The sequence below is a fragment of the Lagopus leucura genome, unplaced genomic scaffold, assembly GCF_019238085.1.
Source record: "Lagopus leucura isolate 7727_CA_CO unplaced genomic scaffold, USGS_WTPT01 Super-Scaffold_100014, whole genome shotgun sequence".
In the NCBI taxonomy this organism is placed as follows: Eukaryota; Metazoa; Chordata; class Aves; order Galliformes; family Phasianidae; genus Lagopus; species Lagopus leucura.
The window spans coordinates 4,492,545-4,516,364 of NW_024962268.1; the positions used below are offsets into that span (position 1 = coordinate 4,492,545).

Sequence of the window (23,820 nt, forward strand, 5' to 3'; positions counted from 1 at the left end):
AAAATGCAGGGAACTTTTAAAGCCTCCTGGTGAGAATTCAGCTTTTGAGAAGAATGTTTTTAGACTAATTTTTAAAACAGTGCAAATTTTGGGACCTAACTAAGGAATAAGAGTTAATGCCATAAATGTTAATAAATAAATTAACATTTATTAATTTATTAATAAATAAATTAACATAAATAAACATATATAAACATATATAAACATAAATAAAAATTGTTCTTTCATAAGAAATACGATTTTAAGAAACTTAACTATTTATTTTCTCTGAATTTACTGAATATAAAACTCTCTATGACAGGAATTTTCTGAAGAGATGAAGAAATGAGAAAGGGAAAATGGAGGAAACAGAAAAAAAAAACGTTATGGATACTCACTGTGATACCACAGTCATCACCATCCACAATAAATACATATATATTAAAGTCCTGATCAACATCTGATCTATTATACTTGTAATTTTTTTATGCCAATATAAGTTTAGTATTTTTGAGAAAAAAAAATCTACAGGGAAAAATAAAAACAAAAAAAATAACTATGGCAAAAATTAAATGCAGAAGTACAGGTCTGAATTTATTGAAGAATAATTTGCCCACGCAAATTATATAGACTATTTTAATGAAAGTATATATAGGAGCATCTTGTTTGTGATGAGACTGCTTTTGCATATGCATTGTTTTTGTATATTAACAAGCCTATGGTGAGTAGGTCAGAGTGTATAACTCCTGATGTCTTATGAAGCACCTAAAAAAAAATCTCAAAGGAATCAAAACTTAAAAGTTTAACAGCTGCAAAGATAACTTTGAATAATACCATTTACTTAAGTAGTATTTTCCCTCTTCATGAAAAGAAACAGACACCATAAATTTGTGAGCGGAGCAAAATCTTCGTGGTCATTTCCAAGTCTATTACAACATTATGGACATGTTTGTAGGCAAGATGCCTTAATTAACAGGCTACTTGTGAGAGTCCATGAGAAAGATGAGAATGTGTAAAAAACGATAACAAGTCTGCTATGGTCATCTTGAAATTCAGATGGGCCTGTGGGCTAACAAGGCCTTTGCAACATATACTTTCAACAGATTACTCTTTTTTTGAACTGTGATATATGGATCAATTATTTCTCCTCAATAAGGAAACTGCAAATGTCAAGAGCTCCTCCAACCTACACTGTGACAATGAATTACTAAAAAAATAATGGCTTTTGCTACTTCACTAAGGAAAGACATTTGGTGACCTTTTGCTGTTTTATAGCAATAATGAGTTTCCTACAAAACTCTGAGTCTTTCTGTTACACTATTAAAATAAAAACATTTGAGTAATATCCTAGGCCTCAGACAGTGTAAACCCGTAATGTCATGCTCATGAAGCATGTTTGTGCCACAGACAAACTCACACAGTGAAGTTACCTGCCTTAGTCCACTTAGTTGAATTTGTGAAAAAAGTTTCAAACTAACCTGTTAACTCTTCTAATTTCAGTTTTCTCATGGCAATTTTTAATTTTATTTATTTATTTAATTATTCTAATAAAAGATCTATACGAGAATACCAAGCTCAGACTCCTTAGTTGTAAGCTGTATACACTTCTAAAATTAATTTCAACAATAGCAAGCATATTAAAATATTCTTGTTCTTGTTTCAAAGTACTCTTCACCTCCATTTTTACAACAGATTCAGATTGTATCTTAAAAAACATACAATTAAAATTTCAGATTTCCAGCTCAGAAATATGCAACATATATGTCAAGAGCAACAAAAATATAAAAAAATAATGCTATGTTCAAGTAGGGATTGGATATAATGAAGGATAAAAAAGCAGCAGTAACAAATTCCTGAATCCCAGCCAAGATATTGGCATTTCTACCAATTCTGAATTCTAGAAGTGTTCACCTGCATCTCAAAGGAAACATGGAATAAGTAGTTTCAAGACTCACCAAAAGTGCAATAGCCACATGCTTAGCGTAGAATACTACAGTGATGGATGGTTTATGTTCAGATGAAGAAAAGTTAAGAGCCAAGGCAATGTACAACCAAAGGCCAAACTTCCCAAGCTACAGCTCCAAAAGAGCTACACCACAGAAACTGCATATGAACAGCAGACAAAGAGAAAAACTACTCATATCTGATCTGAATAGCAGTGAGTTGACTGGAAGTATGGCCTTCTATCAGTAAATGAGGTTAGTTCTACCCAAAACTATCAGATCAGCATGAAAGCACCAAGCAAAGTTGTTGAACACCATACACAGTTTCAGGGTCACGTGTTGGCAATTCCTGCTTTATGCAAACACACGAAGTCATTTGAATGTATGATTTACTTGTAATGAAAAGATGACAGATTCCAGATGGTCAGCATATGGACTGTTTAATTTTGCAGAGAGATGGAAATTCAGAGAAGCAGTGCATCTTTTCCCCATTCTGGATCACTTTCCCATTCCAGCTGTCACAATGTAAGCCCAGTCATCTGAAGATATTGGTTGCTTCTTCATCTCCTGGTTCTCCAAGAATGATTTCTGGGTCTTAGCCTAGTAGAGATTTGGTAATACATTTCTCCAACTCAAAGCCCAAAGAGCATATACATCCATGCATACCTACACCTGTTGTACACTTCTGTTGCTGAATAACTAACTCCATTACCAGAGATTGTTTTTCTTTTCTTTTCATAGTTCTAAGGAAGCTAGATTATCAGTAATAAATTTGGAGAAGAAGTCATTTCTGACCAGCAAAGTCTTAGGAATTATCTTTCACCTGCACATTATAAGTAATAAATTGGGCCTGAAGAAGCCTGGAATGTCTATTTCTTAATGAAGATTAATCATTTTGGTATATGTATAGATACAATATATAATGCTGTAGCCATTATAATGTAATTTTAATGCTGATGAAAGATACATCAGTCCCAGAAACAAAATGGTTTCTCTATTGTAATATATCATATATTCATTCTGCACAGAGTAGATTAAGCTCTTTATAAGCAACCATTTATTTTGGCAATTAATAGTGCACTATATGAGGTAATGCCTTTCTTCAAACGTCAAGGAAAGCAATGTAAAGTTTTATTTGCATTGAGAAATTGAATCAAAGCTTAGAGGAAAGTCACAGAATGTTTTTACAAGTTTTCTGTCTTGGATGTTTGCCTCTATGAATAGATATCTTCAAAATAAATTGTCTACAATTAGTAGCCTACAGTTTTATTATGCCTTTGATGTTCTACTTTATGGTTAGGTCTGGAATTTGAAAGGAAGGTAAAAGTTTTTTCAGCCTAAAACAGCCCCACCCAACAACGCATTTCTTTTGAATACACCATTGTTACTTAAAGATTTAAATTATTTTTTGAAGAGAAATTGATTCTACATATGTAGCCCACAAGAGTTTGTAAAATCCATTGAATTCACTAATAAGTTAGCAATCAGATTAAAAAATAATACAGTATGTACTGACAGACTCTTATTAACAGCTCTGAAATAAAGAGTGCATTTTCTTTCACTATGTCATTTAGTTCTCATTCTCAAAATAAAACTGCTTTCTGTGGGATATAAGGTTTCAATACTGCTTCAAGACAGACCTACTAGCAACGATGGTGTGGTCAGGAGTATGTTTGGTTTAGCAGTTAGGGGAATTTAGATTTAAATCCAGTTGGTTTTTAATTCAGCTGAATCACCAGAACTTGATGAAATGCCGTAAGACCATCTAAAAGAAAGCAGATATTTCACAATGGAAGAGCTGACGTCACCCTTACAGCTGCCAAATCATCAACAACTTGGCTTTTTTTTAAGAAAAAAGAAAGCCAACATTACAAAAATGTGGTAAGACAATTTTGTTTCTGACTTCCAACAAATGCAAATCAGATTTTGATTTATGCAACTTTTCAGTTACTTACATATTTTATTTGAGATTTCTTAACCTATTTATTACAGAGAAAATGATACTGTTTGAACATAATTTTAGCTTTCTGGTTTTAATTTTCTTAATTTCCTACCGTAGTCGTAACAGAAAATGTGACTGTTTCAGACAGAAACCTGGAAGACTGTAAGTCTCTCATACCAATGTCCTGCCTTTACGGAATTAAAAACTCTCTAGTAAATTGCCATGTGATCGAGGCTTTTTTTTTTTTTTTTTTTTTTTTTTTTTTAAAAATAGAATGAACTGGATGATGAAGGAGAAACAAAAATGATGGTTTTTAGCAAGGAGTGAAAAGACCAACTGCTCCAAACAGACAAGGTCCAACTCATATGCAGAGCTCAGCAGACTGGTTTAGCACAGCAAAACCCAACAAAAGGGTGCAGCCCACAGAGTTTTCCCTGAGGCTCTGGCACCAGGAACAGCCAGCTGGCACTAGGAGGACTGGCTCTAGCTCCTCACTTTCAATTGCACAGCTCTCCTCACCCCACCTTCCTCTGGCAATCCATCAGGACCTTCAATGAGCCAGCTGGTTCAACCCAAGTGAAGAGGAAAACAACATTTCCCGCTCAAGGTATATGCAGGTTCAATCGGTCAGTGGAGGCACTTGATTAGTACTAGAACAGACGCAAAACAAGCATCACCACGATGTGTCTGTGAATGGGGAAGAGCTCAAGTGAAGAATTTCTCCAACAGAAACCTGCTGGATCACTTTTTCCCCATATTATGAAATAGAAACCTCAAGGTTGATAGCTCTGAAGCTAAACAAGAACCAGTCTCATCTTTTCCAGGCAATTTATTTCTCTCCTTTCCTTTGTGCCAAAATGAGTGTTAGGTTAACTATCCAAAATGTATCCCAAGAAAAAAAAAAATAGCAATTAAAGTTTGAATCAACATCTGATATTCTTCATAGCCTGGCTATATGAGTAATATTGGTAACTCAAAAGAGAGGGCGACTTGATTTGATCTAGTGTCTACGTTCTGCGGCCATTCCTTCTGTCTGTCACTAACCACACAACCCGATCTGCTCCTAGTCATACAGTTACAAGGTACATTCATTCAGATGGCTGCTTTAGTGGAAATTTGCTCCTTTTCCACCCCACCCATGCCTCAGGTTGAAGGCTGGTCCAGCAGAAGACTCACCCTGTTGCCATGTGATTTCCAGATTCCCCTTGGGGGAAGAAGAAAGAAAAGGAGAAAAAGAAAGACAGGCTGGTCATTTTGTCAATATATCACCACACACTGGCCTCGCTACGAAGCCCTCAAAAACCCCATCCCCTATCAATACTACTTTCTGGGGATTTCGCTCCCAGTTTTTCACTCTGTTAAAACATCACAATTTTTGTGATCTGTAAACCAAATCAGTTCAGAGAGAACTGATTATTTTTAACCTGACCATTCCACTGGGCTCTCACAGGTAAGACATAGCCTGAGAGAAAATCCTCAGTCAAGAATAGGAACTTCTTTTCAACAATGATAAAGACAAATGAGAAATTACAGTTTAAAATGCTGCAGTATGTTTTAGACCACTCCAAAGTTCTACATTTGAATTAAGAAGGTAACAACGTGAAACATAAGGCCAGCCAGCATTGCTTTGTAAAATGAAACTGCAGATGAAATAGTTCACAGTGTTTTGCTTCTTATATTGCTTAGTATTAATAGGAGTGGAGTACAGTACTTTGACACAATACCATAGGGCTATCATATTTGCCTCTAGATACAAGTTCCAGAACACAGACAAGTAGTTGCTGATCAGAAGATTCACCAACCTGTTGCAGTAGCAATGGCTGATGCCCAGGTGCTAGGTAACAGTGCCCAGCCTAAGAACTTAAGAAGCTGTATGATCTTACCCCCCAAGTAGAAAACTCACAGGTCAAAGTTAGTTCTAATAGACCACAGCAGCAAAGACTCAGTTACCTCTGTAATCAAATTAGTATATTCAGCCTTAAATTTAATATTGTTGAAAACCCTGTTGTAACCATTAATACTAATTTGTCTTCTATGCAAATTCTTCCCTGAAAAAAAGTCTGCCATTAAAAATCTGAATAGAGCAAAATTCAGTTTTCCTATTTCTGTCAAAAAATCTGTGAATTACATGGGACATCCCATGTAATGGGATTCACTCAACCAAAAATATATACTATCAGTTTATTTAGAGATGAAAATAGATGCACTCATTAAACAACATATATATACTGTATGCACATACTGTATGCAAAAACACTCAAGAATTCAATGAACACACAATGAGCACCCGTAGAACAATAACTTAATTCCCTATGTGTGCATAACTACAGTGATCAGAATTCTCTTGCTTATCCTCCACCTCCTGTAAGTTTTCTTTGATTATGTCTAATAGTATCTTGAATTTAGTTCCCTATTTACCCTTTTAAAATACCCTCCAAGCCCAAAGGTTTAGCTAAACTTAATCTTCTACTCATTTTTTTTTCTACTTCTACTATTATTACTAAAATAAATGAATAAATGTTAGCAAGATATAAATACTCCTTTTAATGCAAGAACCAGGATCATGATTAAGGTGAAGTGATCTGAAGTGGACTTGAGCAAGGGCAAACACTACTGTCATAATAATTACACAGGAGGCAAGAAAGAAGAAAAAACAACCTGCATATATTTTAGCACTGCAGGAAAAATATTACTTCAATCACCAAAAAGTTAGGACAAGAAAATACTAAACAGTTAAGGAAAGAACAAGACTTAGTAATGACACGCGTTTTATCACCTCAATGATAAGAAGACCATGCATGGACATTTTAAAATGTTTTTTTTAAAACAAGAAGAGTCATATTGCCAAAGCTATGAAAGAGCTACACATTCCAATCTTCGTATCTCCTTAATTTACCCCTAATACAAATGCCAGTAACATTATCATAGATCTTGATTCTAAACTTGTCATTCGACTATAAAAAAAAACTCAAAAAGAATAAATTGGCTGAGTTAATTACATATTGTTGCTTCTAGTAACATAGATTTATACACCACAGCAAAATTTCACTATACTAGTGAAAAAATAAAACCACAAAAGTTAAGAAACTAGCTAGATTCTAGAAGTTCAAGTACAAGGAAGGATTCTTGTCCCCAGCAGTAGACTATTAATTAATTTAACTTCTGTTGCAATAGAAATGGTATGTTAATAAAAAGAATGGTGATTTGAAAAAAAGTACAGTCTTATGTATGTTCTATAATGTATAATAGGGAAATATCCTGTCAAACCTTTCAGTAACACAATTACTTACAAGCAAATCTTTTAGGAAGGTATTGTAAAATCAGAATTAGGAAGAATGTAATATATTCGAATTTAGAGGTCACTGCCTGTTCTTGACCAAAGGTTTTATTAAGAGAGAAAGTGAAATGGGTGGCACAAAGCAGCTTGCTGAAGTTAAAGACCTTGCCTCAGAAGAGACAGGGAAAACATACACCAGGCATGTCCAATCTGCAGCTTACCCCCTGCACCACACTACAGAGATGAAGAATACACAGCCATGCTTTCCATTTTAATAAAAAAGTTTGAGAACAGCTTTAAAGACTGAAACAAAACAAAACAAACCATCAACTTATATTTGCAAAACTGCTTTCAGTTGATATAAATACATTATCTGCAAATTTTCAAATGGAATGTATAGAACTGCAGCTAGATATTCAACTCAAAAATCTGATTTTCTCTTTACCAAAGTTTCATAAGACTTCTATTACCAGAGAAAAATATCTTTGCTTCATAATCACACTTTACTTATATTTGTCGAAAATGAAGTACAGGAAGAGTAAAATTTCATCAACAATCTCTGATGAACACCTTGAGAGCTAAATAAGAATTGTAACTGCTGCCATCGAACCAGAGTGATTCACTTGTTTCACAAAAACAAGGCCAAATATCCCACTGGTCTTATGTTTATTATTGCTCTCTTTTTTAATATTTTAAGAAAAATACTAAAAATTAATTTGTTATGTTACTTATATATTAATAGCACTGTATATTTTATGAGAGCTGCTCTGAAATTACTTCCTCCTATGTTAATATGTTGGCCCATGACGTCACAGGCAGATGTTGATACAGCAGTAGAGGTTGAACCTTCCCAGAATACTCCATTACGTTTTGTTGCCATGTGATGGACGGCAGAAGGGCAGTCTAACAAAAAGGTTTCTAACATGGAAGCACATATGAAGCAAAGGTTTGTACTGAATTCCTCCATGCACAAAAATGGCATCCACTGATATTCATCAATGCTTGCTGAATGTTTATGGAGACTCAACAGTGGATGTGAGCAACTCTGAGTCATGAGCACTGGTGCAGATTTTTATGGTGCAGCATGCAGGTTCCTGTTCATCGCTGATGGAAATGCATAGCTAATAGTGGTAACTACATTGAAATACAGTGTTTTGCAGGTGAGAATTTGCACTATCAAACAGCTTTATTGTGCTCTTCATATAAGTTCTGTTTTCCATGGAAATAAAGAGGAGGCATTACTTTCAGAGCAAGTCATATAGATGCAGGCAAAGACAATTCCTCTTTACTCAGTGAGGCCCAGGGAAGTCAAAAGATAGGACATCCACGCCATACAGAGTGCATAAGGACTTGCAGGTGAAGATTTGCATTTTGTTTCTCATTACTCCACTTTTTAAATGGCATATTAAAATATTATGGATTTACAGGTACATACCCCTCCCTCCATTCATGATAGTTGAAAGTCACATCTCAGTCAGAATGAAGTACAATTTACTAAGCCTTCTGCACAACTGCCTTGTTCTCTGCACACATTTCACACAACAAATACACACATAAAGGTACGCCTGATGTTGTGTAAAGAATCAACAGAGTATGGCTTCATGGAAACAATCTGCGGGAGTATTTCCTGAGCTTAGGCTTCTGAAAACTTCCTCTTCTCATTCCCTTTATATTTAAACCAGGAAGCTGGCTATTTAAACACCTCAGCTGTGCTCAATAACAGCAGCTCCCACATGGAAATGATGGTCTCTGAAGTATACAGAATCACAGAATCACCCGGGTTGGAAGGGACCTCAAGGATCATGTAGTTCCAACCCCCCTGCCTAGCAGGGCCACCAAACATACACATTTAGATCAGGTTGCCCAGGACCCCGTCCAACCTGGCCTTGAACATGTCCAAGGACGGGGCATCCACAACCTCCCTGGGCAGCCCGTTCCAGGGCCTAACCACTCTCCTAGTAAAGAACTTCCCCCTAACATCCAACCTAAATCTTCCCTCCTTCAACTTGGATCCATTTCCCCTAGTCCTGCTGTTATCAGCCCTTTTGAAGAGTTTACTCCCCTCCTGGGTGTAGGTTCCCTTCAGGTATTGATAGGCTGCAATGAGGTCACCCCGCAGCCTTCTCTTCTCCAGGCTGAACAAGCCCAACTCCCTCAGCCTGTCCTCATAGGGGAGGTGCTCCAGCCCCCTGATCATCTTAGTCGCCCTCCTCTGGACCCTTTCCAAAATCTCTAGGTCTTTCTTGTACTGAGGGCTCCACACCTGGACACAGTACTCCAGGTGGGGCCTCACAAGAGCCGAGTAGAGAGGGACAATCACCTCCCTGTCCCTGCTGGCCACCCCTCTCCTGATGGAGCCCAGGATCCCATTTGCCTTTCGAGCTGCCAGAGCGCACTGCTGGCTCATGTTCAGTCTCTCGTCCATCAGGACCCCCAGGTCCTTCTCTGCCGAGCTGCTCTCAAGGACCACTCCTCCCAGCCTGTACAGGTGCCTGGGGTTCTTCCGGCCCAAATGCAAAACCTTGCACTTTGCCGTGTTGAACCTCATCAGGTTCACCCGAGCCCAGCCCTCCAGCCTGTCGAGGTCCCTCTGAATGGCATCCCTTCCTTCCACCGTATCAACCGCACCACTCAGCTTGGTGTCGTCAGCAAACTTGCTGAGGGTGCACTCAATTCCCTCATCGATGTCATTAATAAAGATGTTAAAGAGCACCGGTCCCAAGACAGACCCTTGGGGGACACCACTTGTTACCGGCCTCCACCTGGACATAGAGCCATTGACCACCACCCTCTGTCTGCGGCCTTTCAACCAATTGCTTATCCATCGGGTCGTCCACCCATCAAACCACTTCCCTCCAATTTGGAGATGAGGATGTGGTGGGGGACCATGTCAAAGGCCTTGCTCAGGTCCAGGTAAATGACATCGGTTGCCTTCCCTTTGTCCACCAATGCCGTCACTCCATCATAGAAGGCCACAAGATTAGTTAGGCATGACCTTCCTTTGGTGAAGCCATGCTGGCTATCTCGGATCACATGCTCATTCTTTATGTGATTGAGCATGTTGTCCAGGAGGATCTGTTCCATGATCTTCCCAGGCACGGAGGTGAGACTCACCGGCCTGTAGTTCCCTGGGTCCTCCTTGCTCCCCTTCTTGTATATGGGAGTGACATGACCCTTCCTCCAGTCGTTCGGGACCTCACCTGACAGCCACGACTTCTCAAATATGATGGAGAGCGGCTCGGCAACCACCTCAGCCAGCTCCTTCAAGACCCTGGGATGCACGCCATCCGGCCCCATAGACTTGTATTCATTCAGTCTAAGGAGGCACTCTTGGACTTGCTCTGCCCTTACAGTGGGGAGGGATTTACCTCCTTGGTCCCCACGTAGAGGTTTGGGGATGCAGGGCTCAGGGACGTGAAAAAGACTAGAATCCTGGCCACCAGTGAAGACCGAGGTGAAGAACTCATTCAGCACCTCAGCTTTCTCTTCATCTGTTGAAGCCAGTTCTCCTTTTAAATTTACCAAAGTAGGTACGCCTGTTTTGGCCTGTCTCTTCTGGCCAATATACCTCAAAACACATCATGGCATAGCATTTTACAGGAATGCTACAACTGACTGAGGATTCTTTGAAGGGAAATTGGAGTAACTACGCCTTAATTTCATCAGTATGTAGGAATTATCTACAGGCAGTATTGTATAGCCAACATTAGATGTGCACAATGTTTCTCCATCTCAGAAAAGCATCACAGAACCAGATGTGCATTGCAGGCCACCTTGCCACTTTCCTTCCTGTTAACACAGCAAAACTTGTATCTCTCATGCAAGTAACAGATCACAGGTCCCACTGGACTACTATTCCTATGCCTGGATTTATTTCTTCACTTAATGAAATACAGAAATGCTATAAAAACCCTGGGAAGGACTTGTTCCAATGTTCTGTTTGAAAAAATCTCTGCTTGAAAAGTCTGTAGTCCTTAGTAAACCAATAGTGTTAAATCATAAAACAGACAGTGTCCAAAGAGCTATGGAACTGGCAAAGCTAAGTTCCAATTTATGCGACTATAGCATTAAATATTCAACTCATGTGATCATGGAACAAAAGCAATCACAAAACTTGGAACTTCTAAGCTTCTCATGAACTTGGGTTTTCTATTTGCAAGGTCAATGATACGATCACATTAAATGTGATCAACACATCAAGCTATGTCTGGCTGAGCATTTCAATGGGAACTACCTGCCAGTCTGGAGCACTGAAGACAGGATTTGGTGGTTTGTTTTGGCTGTCTGCCTTGCTGTGCACCTCAGGCACATGGCTGCTCCTGAACAACTCCATGTCACAAAGTACTGCATTCATTACTCAGCAGTGTTTCAGAGCTCTGCAAAACGGGAAGTGTGCATTGGTCATGGTTCAGTAAGGATTTACCTCAGGTCTGATGTTTCTGTATTTTAAAACTAAATGCATTATTGAAAAGCAAATGGCAAACTACATTGTATTGTTTCACCTAGAAGGAAATACTTTACTTAAGGAAGACCAGGAATAGTGTGAAGATAATCTGTATGTTTTATGAGTCTATACCAGTGGCATACTCACATGGGTAATCATCCACAAACATGGGATCTATATTATGAAGCAGTTCCACTCTGGGAGAAGGTCTTCCTTCACTAGAAGAGAAAGAAAATATTAACTTCCACCCACAGCTCATGAGGATTCTGCATATTTTGTTTCAGTTCTCTTCATCATCCTAATACAGAATTAACTCATACTGTTAAAACTAATGTGAACGTTCTCTTCCAGCCCAGTAACAGTAGCTTTTGCCCCATCTATCTTCCTCGACTTCAATGGCACATACTGGCTTTATTGTCAAGATTAAAAAGTATAAAACTAGCCTTACCAAAGAAGGATTTTCACTATTACCAACTTTAAAAATCAAGTTTAGCAGCATAAACTGGTAACCTAGACTTGCTCTGTTCCCTGTGTACCTGAACAGGAATCATCACCCTAGAGTGCTGAAAGCATTTTGGTTGTCTGCTTCAACAAAAACCACCAGAGGCATTGGCTAAGCCTTAAAAAAATTCAACCTCTTTCTTTTGTAGAGAGATCACAAATATTATTTAGGTCCTCTGAACCTTCCCCTGCAATAAACAAACAAACAAACAAACAAACAAACAAATAATCTGTCTTTCTCCAGCTCTTGGCTCCATAGTATGAAATTCTAAGTTGTCAAGAAACTCTCTGAATTAAAGAAAACCCAGTCCTGAAAGAAACTCAATAAATGAAATTCACTCCTTATAAAGGGCAACATGGCATAGAAATTAATAATTATGAAGAACCTTGTCTACATCATTATAAAACATTATCGTATTATCTGACTGAGAATATAAACAAGTTTTTAGAAACTTCCAAATAACTGAAACTGTTCTCCTTTATTGTAAGTCTCAAAATAGTGAGTGTAGGCCACTAAAGCCTGACATTAAAAATAAAAACAGGGGTAATAAATTTAGTGGAAGTCTAGTAGAAGCAAAAAATGGCTGTTACTTTAACATATATTTCTGTGAGAAGTACTTTATAATTGAATAATATTTACACAACTTAAACCTTTCAATATCAAGTAATTATAATTAATATTGTTCCATTTCAGTCCTAAAATCCATTCTGGATTTTAGAATGCTGGATGCTACACCTTTTGAGTAAAAAAAAAAACAAAACACAACAAATAAACAAGAGGACTAGATGAAAGACTAAGTTATTCAGATAATACAACAACCTTGCAATTAATACAGAGGAAGTACAATAATTAATCTATAGGCTAACTGTTGGTCACATACTGAGTGACCTGGAAGTCATTACTGTCTGTCTATACGTAACAAAATTTGATCTTAGATTTAAGAGAACTTTATTGCCTCTGGATGCTCCATTTACAGCTGTTGTCAAGTGTGCCTTTTCCCAGAAGTTATTAACAACTGTGAGCCAATTAGTGCAAGTTAAATTAAGATGTGAATTTAGAGTTTGTAAGTGATTTTATAGAAGCTGCTTGGGAGATATTGTCATTTTCATATGTGAATCTTTAGTATTCTTTCAAAAATGGAGGTTTATAACCACTATAACAGGACATCAGGAAGGAGTAAATAACATCCTTGTGAAAATAAGTGCAGAACTCGAACTCACAGCAGACTTCCCTTTCCCTTTGGCTAAACTCATCTCTTTCCAATTTGCAGAGGTCTTCCCTCCAGATGCCCTGCATTAGAAATATACACAGCTAAATAAGAAAGCTGTAAGATTCTCTATGATATTTTTCTTTTGTAATTTAGCAAGTTTCATTGTAACCACATCTTCAAATTCTCTTCTTTCAGAATATTTATTTTTAGAGTATAGTCTAATACTTTGCTTCCTCGCCCTAAAAATAAGGAAGATTTCCCTTTGTCTGGAAGTTATTCTGCCATGTCAACTAAGAATTTAATTAAGTAGTTAAAAGACATTTTTTCCAAAAATAAAAAAATAGTCTAAGAACATCTGGTTTGAAACATATTCAAACTTCAAAGTTAGCAGAAGAATTAGCAAATTTATACTAAGAATATCAGTCTATCTTCTCCTTTTTAAAAACATATAGAGGATGTACTGCTCTCTAGTGAGTTTTAACAAATATCAACATGTGATCATTCACTTTAATTGCCATAAAATAGGCAGAAGGTGTCCTTGGGAGAAAATCAAGATTTTTCAGAGTAAATATGTTTATCTTTCATGAAAACATCCTGCATATCACTCAGCAAAAGTATTTGCATTATCTTGCACTTCTCTGGGTCATATCTGTGTACACTTTTCTGACTAATTTTATTCCACTTGTTTTGGAAATAAACGTTACTCTCAGCTTTCAACTGCTCTGTTTGTATTTGTATTATTTATACCACAAATAGCTGTGAATTAGCTTTTTCCAAACACTTCCTCAAGTTAATGTCACTATTTAATATGAAATAATTTAAGTTGATCTTGCTTCCTATTTCACCCAATCAAATCCGATCTATCTAATGTCACAAAAATAGAAAATTGCAACATGCCAGGCAAAAGTATCAGAATAAAACCTGAAAAACTGCTAAGAAGCTTTGGAGAAATGGTAGTCATTCTAACCATATTTCATTTAGAATCTCTTAGTGCCTATCGTAATGCTGCATGTACTTTACTACAGTCCTACAATCAGCACTACAGTTCTCCCTTTTTTTTTTTTTTTTTGTTAATGTAAAACAAAATCCTTCTGAGCATAGACATATTAGATATTCAGTATTGAAACACAAAATATATCAAAACAATGCATCAACCAGGACAGACTTCTACATGACTATTTTTGCCTCACATCTCTGTTTCAATAAATTAGAAAGCATGTGGAAAACAGATGTTTCTTAGAAATGCAACTGTCTTTTGAGAAACATGCTGTACAGTTCAGATTACTTGATTAGTTGTATTTTAGCACTGCTTTCCATTAAATGTTTTTGTTATGTTTTTGTTTTGTTATTATTAAATGGTTTTGTTATCAATTAATATTTTTGTAAAACAGTAAACGATATTTCTACTGGATTTTAGATATAATTTCTAGTATGTACATGGTATATGTACATTTTAAAGGTTCCAGCTACAGTGCAGTATTACTTAGCACTGTTAAGTAGTTTGCTTGTTAAGGTACAAGATAAGTGGAATCTGACATGATTTATACAGAATGTCTATGGCCTGTGTTAATGACACCCAGTTTAGAATGTGAACAAGATCCCAACATGCAGGTCAATTTGACAGGATGTAGTTATCTGGAGATAAAGAACAGTAAAGACTTCTAATGCCTTAACAGAGGCAGAACAGGAAAAATAGCACCAGTAAGGGTACAAAAAGGCATAACAAAAAACAGTGCATGGTCACCGGTCTAAGAAGAACACAGATGTGTCCCTTGAACTCTGCACCTCCACAGCTGTGGCTGGGCAAAAGTGTTGTGGAGCTCAGCCTCAGAACTGGACTGTATCAGAACACCTGCACTGGTGCCTGGATGTAGGGCAGACTTCTTAAGATACCCACCTTTTGGCAACTGTGTGTCAGACTGACTGTGTGGGTGAAACCTGTTTTACTTCAGTTTCTGTTTAAACAAAACCACATTTTACTGCCATTAGATATCTCATTGGTACAGTGCTGCAATGCTATTTCCTACAGTAGATGATTTGGAAAGAGCAAATAAGGTTTGAGCTCAAAGGCTCTGTCCAACAGCTTCTAAGTAGCGGAAAAATTTTAATTTAAGAAAATAAGTTTGAACAAGGAAAATGAAAATATTATATTTCTACTTTCACTCGTATGAAGGGAACTGTAACTTGGAACTCAACTATAACTTGGTAAAAAGCAATGCAAAAAAAGAATATATATGTCCACAAGAACCATGTGCTTATGAACTTTAGTTTTTCATGTCCCATTTGTTCCCAATCATTAACTTTTCTTCTGGTTCTTCAATCAAAATTCAGCAGAGGAAGTGTAAAATGAACAGCTGTAGACACATGTGGTTTTCAGCTCTATTTACCACAAGAATTTAATATTAATCAATGTCATATTAATACAATTCCTAATTTGGACAACCAATCATCCAAAAATAATTTGTTTTAGGATTTCAGAATTTATATTTATTCACTATATTTTTATATCATTATCTAAGTAAATACGCCAAATACTGTTGAATAATTGTTTTCATAATTGTATTTACTCTTAAGTATCATATTAAGAAAAGGCCCTTTAAAAAACTATCAATTAACCATAGACAAAGATCAAACAGCTTTGGGAATGGATCTAATACTGTTGTGACTTGTGAGATTATCTGTGTTGTTTCATGCAACCCCTTGAAAGGATGCTAAATCAATATTCCAAATTTAAAAACTTTTCCCCTTTGATTACGCATTAAATAGTAGACTTAGGTACAAAGTTCAACAAAAGAATCCTCAAAGAAAACAAAAACTCACAGAAGCATATGCAGCTACTTGCATCAAGCAAGAAAAAAATACAGATGTAAAATGGTGATAGGTTATTAATTTTCCATTTTTCAAAGGAGGCAGAATCTTAGCAAATTTCACTCATTAAGAGCTACCTCATCCTAGAAAAGCAACAAATTTGAACTTTCCATCAGATGTCATCAAAAGGGCATTATTCCTGCATTGTTTACCATCCAATTGTCAAGCGACCTTTTGAGTTATGATCATGAAATTTAATATACTCATTTCTTCTGATTATATGGGAAAATCATGTGAAATTGACATTTATGCTGCAAGTCATACAGACAGCAGCCTGGCAATTCACAAAAAGAATAATTTTTTCTCTCCTCTGGACAAAGGCCCTCCATCTGTCACAACTGCAAGCATATGATGTCAACTATTCCTTGGCAGTGGTAGTAAACATAACGTCCAGTAAGAGACGAGATTGAAGTGATGCAGGGGATGCACAGTTGTACCTGTTATTCCTCACATAATTTTAATACTGAACTAAACTGATCTAAGAATCAGTCCATAACAGGGAATGCTTGTTTGAAAGGGAATCCAGAGCAGACAGGAATCCTGCTGCTGTTGGAAGAAAGGTCAGCCCATCATTTAGCAGTACCCCGGGATCTTACTGATGCTGTTTTTCTCACATTAATGTCAGCAGGTGAAACATTTAGCTGTGTCTGGCTCAACAAAAGTTTCAATTTCTTGAGGAATTTAATGGCCCCATGTTCTCAGGTACACACATGCTTATCTTCTTCCACTTGGAAGAGAGCTATGCAGTGTACCTCTGCACAAGACCACGAGCTCTCTGAAAAATCCATTTGGGATAGAACACTACCATGGAGTCCACACCAGTCGAGATAACCCACTGTTTCACAGGTATTATGGTGGCATAATCAGCCCAAAAAGATGGAAGTCAGAAGGCATCAAATCTGAAATACACAGCGGGTGTCATAGGACAGTCCAGGCAGGATTAGCAATGTGCTCCACGTTCTTCAAAGTGCTATGGGGCCTAACATTACTGTGTTGCAAGAGAAAGGCTGTCTTTTTCTCTGACATAACTCAGGAAGTTTGAGCGTTTAGCTTAGTCAGAATAGCGGGCTAGTGGTCAGCATTGATGGTTTGTCCAGATTTCTGGAGATTCAGAAGGATGACTTTTCCTATCCCAAAAGCCAGTGCACATCACCTTGCCTGCTGAAGGCTCACACTTTAACTTTTTCCTTGATGGTGAATTCACATGTCGCCACTCCATGAACTGCTGCTCTAGCTAGTTGTGACAGCATGTCTTGTCACCACAGCATGCGACCCAGGAAAAATGTCACCTTCATCCTTGTATTGGTTGATAATTATGACAAACTTGCATATGATGTTCCTTCTGTTCCTGCGAATGCATTTGTAAGACCTATCTGGTGCCAATTTTGAGATATTCCAATGTTTCCACCACCATTTCCAATGCACTGAAGCCAATATTCATCTCCATATACAGCTCACTGGTTGCAATCTGCTGATTCATATGGATGAGCTGATTGAGACACTCTTCATTTTGTGCTGTGACAGCTGTGAACAGCTGTCCAGAACATGGTTTGTCATTCGTCTCAGTGTTACCACTGCTGAAACACACCACCCACCACCTCACTGCTCACTTCCGCTGTCTGAATGTCAGTGGGTGCCATTTTTTCTGCATGAAGTAATTCAGTGACACACCTTCGATTCATATACATTTTCATGTCAGATGGCATTTTTCCAGGATGTTCTGCAAACATCTGTCATCTGTCACACAGCAGCGAAATCCGCCATAGGCTCCAGTGAGGCCATTCTCCCCAGCTACATTGTAAAGCACATTTTTTATGTCTAACCTGTCCAGATTGGCCCAAGGGCTACTGCATGAACTCTCTCTTGTTCAATTTGTTCAAAGGCTGCTGTTGCTCAGGACCTCATGTGACAGTTTTCTTCCAGGTCACTTGATAGAGAGGATTTATAATCAGATTGTAATCCAGAATATGCATTTTCCAGAAACCCACAACACCTAAGAAAGCTTGTGTTTCCTATTTGCTAGTTGGTGGAGACATAGCAGCTATTATATTGATCACATCTATGGGGATCTGACAATGTCCATCTTCCCATTTTAGTCCTAAAGACCAGATCTCCTGTGCAGGTCCCTTGACCTTACTTTGCTTTTTGGCAAAACTGGCTTTCAGAAGGGCTGAGAGTAAATTCTCCAAAAAACTTCCTCTGCTGTGTTGTCCCACACAATGATGTTATCAATGTACTACAAGTGTTCAGATCTTCCCCCTGTTCCAGTGCAGTCTGGATCAGCCCATGGAAAATGGCAGGTTCTAAGAGCACTTTCCAAGTGAAAGCAAACTGGGATGTAGCTGACCCTCTGTTGCTGGAACAACTGAGAAAAACACACTGGTGATATCAACTGTGGCATACTACTTTGCTGTCTTTGATTCCAGTTTGTACTGAAATTCTAGTATGTCTGGCACAGCAGCACTCAACAATGGTATGACTTCATTCAGGCCAAGATAGTCCACTGTTCACCTCCACACGCCATTGGACTTCCAAACTGGCCATATGAGACTATCATTATATACTCTTACTGGAAACTGGAGCAGCCATTTACCTAAAGACCTGCCTTTAACATACCTGTGCCTCTAGGGTCAAAGTACATTTTCCATCCCATTTCCTCACATCCTGTCCATAGTCATGCAAGTAAGAATACAGGGAGGGCACATGGTGTGTTCCCACTATGTCCCCTCTTAAGCAGAAGAGCACTTACTCCTAATAGTTGAGGTGTTGGTCTATATGGGTGGGGGAGAAAACTCTTTTTCTCTCAATAAGCTGCTGAATCAGTTTCTCCATAGCAGAGGTTCGGGCCCATAAGGAAGAAGAGACTTTCTTCATATTAATGGAGTTGGCCAGCAAATTTATCCACCATTTTTCCCTCTCAATCTTTCCAACTAAATACTGCCAGAGAGTTAACACATACTACTGTAACATGGATCATATGCCCTTGACTTCATTTGGATCTTTGAATACCTAATCACAGCCCAGGTCAAGATAAATTGTATTGAGGATGGCCGATTCCCACAAGTACTAGATGCATCTTCTCCATGGTGATTCACCTGCGGGGATTACATACATCTTCCTTGAAGAGAAACTTTTCCTTCACACACAACAAGGGTTGCCTTCAGAGGGTGAGGGGTTGCCCTCTCTTTTCCAATTACTTTGCCAACACACCTTTCCCTAAAGAGGGATCCCCGATGCTTGACTCCTCTGGTTGATTTTCTGGTTCAAAAGCAGGGCCTGACATAAGGCTGGATCAAATCCAGAGGCATTTTCTTCTTCTTGAGGGTGCTGAATAGTGTTGACTACTGCTTGATAGGCACAGGATATAATCCAGCATAGTGAAGAGAACTGTAATCTCTGGCATTATCAGAATCAGGGCATACCTTTTTAAAATGTATTAGATTTTTAGTGTTTCACACATGTTCAGGGATGATATCTGAAACCATCAGAGGCAACTGTGACAGATACCTGACTATATCTTCCCACACACTCTGCCACCCGTAAGAATCTTGCCTCAGGGCAGATCTTTGGTTGATATTTTTAGGTAATAATTTAACCTTAGACAAAACTGAATACATAGCAATAAGATCTTCCCAGCTTGAATATGTCAAGAATGTTCAGAATTAAAAAAAAAATGTTTTAAGTCATTCTGCAGTGAAAAGTGTACTTGTTAACAGTTTCCACAGTTAGATTCCTGAAATGCAAAAATGATGGCAGTTCTGAGTACAAATACCAGATTAAGTTTATAGTTCATGTAATTTGTATATACTATACACAAATCAGCAAAAAGATTAACAAACTTAAGCCAGACCCCAGGGACAATAAACAATTAGAAAAGAATTAAGAAAAACAACCTTGAAAGCAAATAAAGAAATATTATGAATAAATAAATCAACATTGTGACCAGCAGCTATCAATCTAATATAATGGTTATAAAAAATTCATGTGTTATCTCAACCTTTTGAGCCCCATGTTGGGTGCCAAAAGGACTTTTGTGGTTTAACCCAGCAGACAACTCAGCCATCCAATCACCCCCACCCTTCTTTAGAGGGACAGGGAGAGAATATGAAAAAGGTAAAGCTTGTGGGTTGAGATAAATACAGTTTAATAGGAAAGAAAAAGAAGGGAAAGAAACGTTTCAGATAAAAATGTACAAACAAGTGATGCACAGCGCAATTGCTTACCAGCTCCTAACTGATGCTCAGCTAGTCACCAAGAAGTGGCAGCTCCCAAAGCCAACACCATCATTTTTATTACTCAGTTTATGGAATGAAATAGCCTTCTGGTTAGTTTAAATCAGTTTCCTGGTCCCCTCCCTGCTCCTTATGTGTCTCCAACCTCCTCTCTGGCAAGGCAGTGTGAGAAGCTGAGAATTCCTTGATGTAGTTTAATCACTTGTTACAAAACAACTCAAACACCGTTGTGTTATCAACAGTGTTCTTTTCCTAAACTCAAAATACAGTATCATACTAATCACTGTGAAGAAAATAATCTGTTTTTCAGCCAAAACCAGGACAGGGCTCTAGCGTCCATTTCAGTAGGATAGAAGAGAACATTATAATACAAGAATAGCTTTGAAAGATGGACTAACTGAATCTAAGTTTTAGCTGAAAATACCACTAGAGACATCACCAGAGTTCCTTTTGATAGTTTGTTCCAGTGATTAATCACCTTTATCAGTTAATGCCTTTTCCATTTATTCTTTTACATTCAACTTATTCTGCTGAGCCCAGTGCACCAATAACAAGCACATATTCAGATGTACCCAGTGCCTCAAGTCCAATATCCAATATTTGTGATACCATTTTTATTATGATTCTCTTGAGGAAAAATGTATGGGACTTCACTCATTTTTCTTTTAATGCACAGAAGACTTCATTATCTGAGGTAATGGTGTCTAGGATGTCCCATTTAATACACACAGCATGAGAAGTACACAGAATCAGTGAGAGACCAGTAAAATTTATTAGGTATTCACGGTCTCAGTGCCAATCCAGCTGGAGCTAAGCTGCCTTCTCTACAGTCATGTAAGCACTGCACTTGCTTAAATTAGATTCAACATCACAAACTCAGGAACTAAGTCAGGTTTATCATTGCATCCAATCTCGCAGGCTTTCTGAGACACTGCACAGTGTAATAGAGACTCATCCAAATTCACGTTCAATTAGCTTCATGTATGATTAGATTTCCCACATGTCCAATTCCAGAAGCATACTGCAGAGATGTCCAGCTTGGCTCTGTAGAGGCAGAGCTGGGTCCATGTAATTTACTAACTTGTACTCCACATTGTACAAATCCACTTCTGTAAGATAGAAAGTTCTTAAAAAGCATACTATCTTTGTGCAGCATTGTGCATGCACTGATAAATTCAGCACACCTAAGTTAACACACTACAAAGGCCTCACATCTGAGCAAAAGGATTAACCTGCAACTTTGATAATTTTCTCATGAGCAAATACCTGTACCTTCCTTTCAACTAGGGAAACAAGTAACATTTTTTACTGGATTCAGCTCTGTTTTCAAGGTTGGATAAATTCTTCCCATACCAGAATTCTGACTCAGTGATTTGACACGCAGGTTACCTGATGGTTTTCCAAACATCAAAGCCATCCAAAGGCTTTGTGCCATTGGTATGTCCTCCAGCAAGGTGCACCAGTGTTGGCAGCCAGTCAGAGATATGGATAAGTTCATGACTTTCTACCCCTTTTTGCTTCAGTAAAGGACTTGCAACGAAGCCTACTCCTCTAACTCCTCCTTCCCAGAGGGTCCATTTTCTTCCTCTAAGCGGCCAGTTATTTCCACCTGCCATAGTCTGTCCTCCATTATCTGAAAAAAAGTAATTAAACAGAATCAGTTGTAAGAAAGGAACAGAACAATCCTCCCTACAATACCTATCCATCCATTTGAAATATATATATATATATATATGTATTTTACAATCTAGGCATGACATGGAAGTTCATAGAATGTACTGAATATATTCAGAGCATATTAAAAGCTGAATTAATTATTGCAGAAGTCTTAGAAATTACTACAATATAAAGTTCTTATTGGGCACAAATAATACCATATTGCAAGGTGATGATTTAGAAAGTAATGTTTAAATACATCCTCTGACATTAGACAGCTAAAGTTTCTGGGGTCGAGGACTTAATTTTAATTCCAATTATATTCAAGGCCACAGGAAGAGCTGCTATCAAAAACATCACTAGTACTTAGACTACACTATCATTCCATTTTCCAAAGGAGTTGTATCTTAAATAGAAAACTGTTATTCCAGTGACAGGACACCATACTCCTCATTCACAAATATTTTCTTCAGTTTTTTGTCAGCTGCCAAAGTGGCTGATTTGTTATATCAAACAAAACAAATGGCTTCTCAGTCAAAAGCAAAAAGCTTGAATTGAAACTACTTGAAGTAGATGTACAGCTTGGAAATATGCTCAATCAATTCTGGTTGGTAAGACTATGCAAAATGGTTACAGAAAAAGCTGAACTTTTGATTACAGTAACACAGAAATACCTGCACGAATCAAGGATAGCTCATGCAACTTTTTAACCAGTTTTCTACATTAAGAAAAAAGACTTGGATTTCTAAAATTGGCAGGATTAATGATTTGAGGTGACTGTAGTTACTATTTTATATTTTTTCTTGCTTATACCTGTTTTAATGATTTCAGAACAGTAACTGATGATAATCTTTTTAAGCATGATTTTTCTGTATTTTAGTATGCTTAAAATTACTTTCAAAGCAGTCACTGGACTAATCTTCATTAAAGATTGTCAAGTTTCTGTTTTAAGTACTTCCCAAGTAAAATACTGAAATTTGAGGTAAGAAACAGGAAATTAATGTTCAATCCACTACAGAAGGACTCTACTGTAACTGCCAAATGATCTCCCTTCAGTTTCACTAATTAAGGAGCGGTGTAAAACACTACTACGAATATTTTTCTACTGAAAGACTCTTTTTGTTCTACTAAGGTATAATGTAGTATAGGATTTTCAAAGATGGAAGTCTTAACTAAACACTTGAAAAAAAACATGATCTGAAAAGTACAAAGTGTTCTGTGGACCAATCAGCTTCCAGGAAGTCTGCATGAGTTAGAAAAAAATAATAAAATCAAGAGCTTCACCATTTTCAGTACAAAAATACAGGCAATCAAATACTAGTTATCAATATTTCTCACACAAAGATCTTGAGTATGGAGACCTAGGAATTCACACAGTTGTTGGAGAAAAAATAAAAAGACATTGGTTTTACAGTTCCTCCTGAATACAGTGTGAACAGGAATTCTGTCAGGAATAATGATGGGACAGAGTTCTCAGTAGCTTTGGAGAATTATAGTATAGATGAGATGCCTTTTACTGTTAGTTAAGATTTGATTTTACAATTTGTCCTCACTATGTTTTTTCTTCATATGACAAGCTACTTACTTTCTGTATCAGTTTAACACTGCTATTCAAGACTCCAGAAACTAACATATCAGCGAACAGCAAGAAATTGGAGGAGTGAGCTTTAGAAGGATGAAGTGTATGTTTCCTGGATTACAGTCAGATCTTTACTATATATATATATATATATATATATATATATATATATATATATATATATATAT

General features: G+C 37.5%; 1 protein-coding gene across 1 annotated transcript in view; it reads right to left on the reverse strand.

Annotated features, from left to right (window-relative positions):
• Positions 1-23,820, reverse strand: part of ARSB (arylsulfatase B) — a 66,604-nt gene that overhangs the window by 11,207 nt on the left and 31,577 nt on the right. The window contains exons 5-6 of the mRNA XM_042875519.1: positions 21,787-22,030; positions 11,733-11,803 (exon numbers count right to left, since the gene is read on the reverse strand). Coding sequence (XP_042731453.1) covers positions 11,733-11,803; positions 21,787-22,030 — 315 coding nt within the window. The remainder of the gene's footprint in view (positions 1-11,732; positions 11,804-21,786; positions 22,031-23,820) is intronic.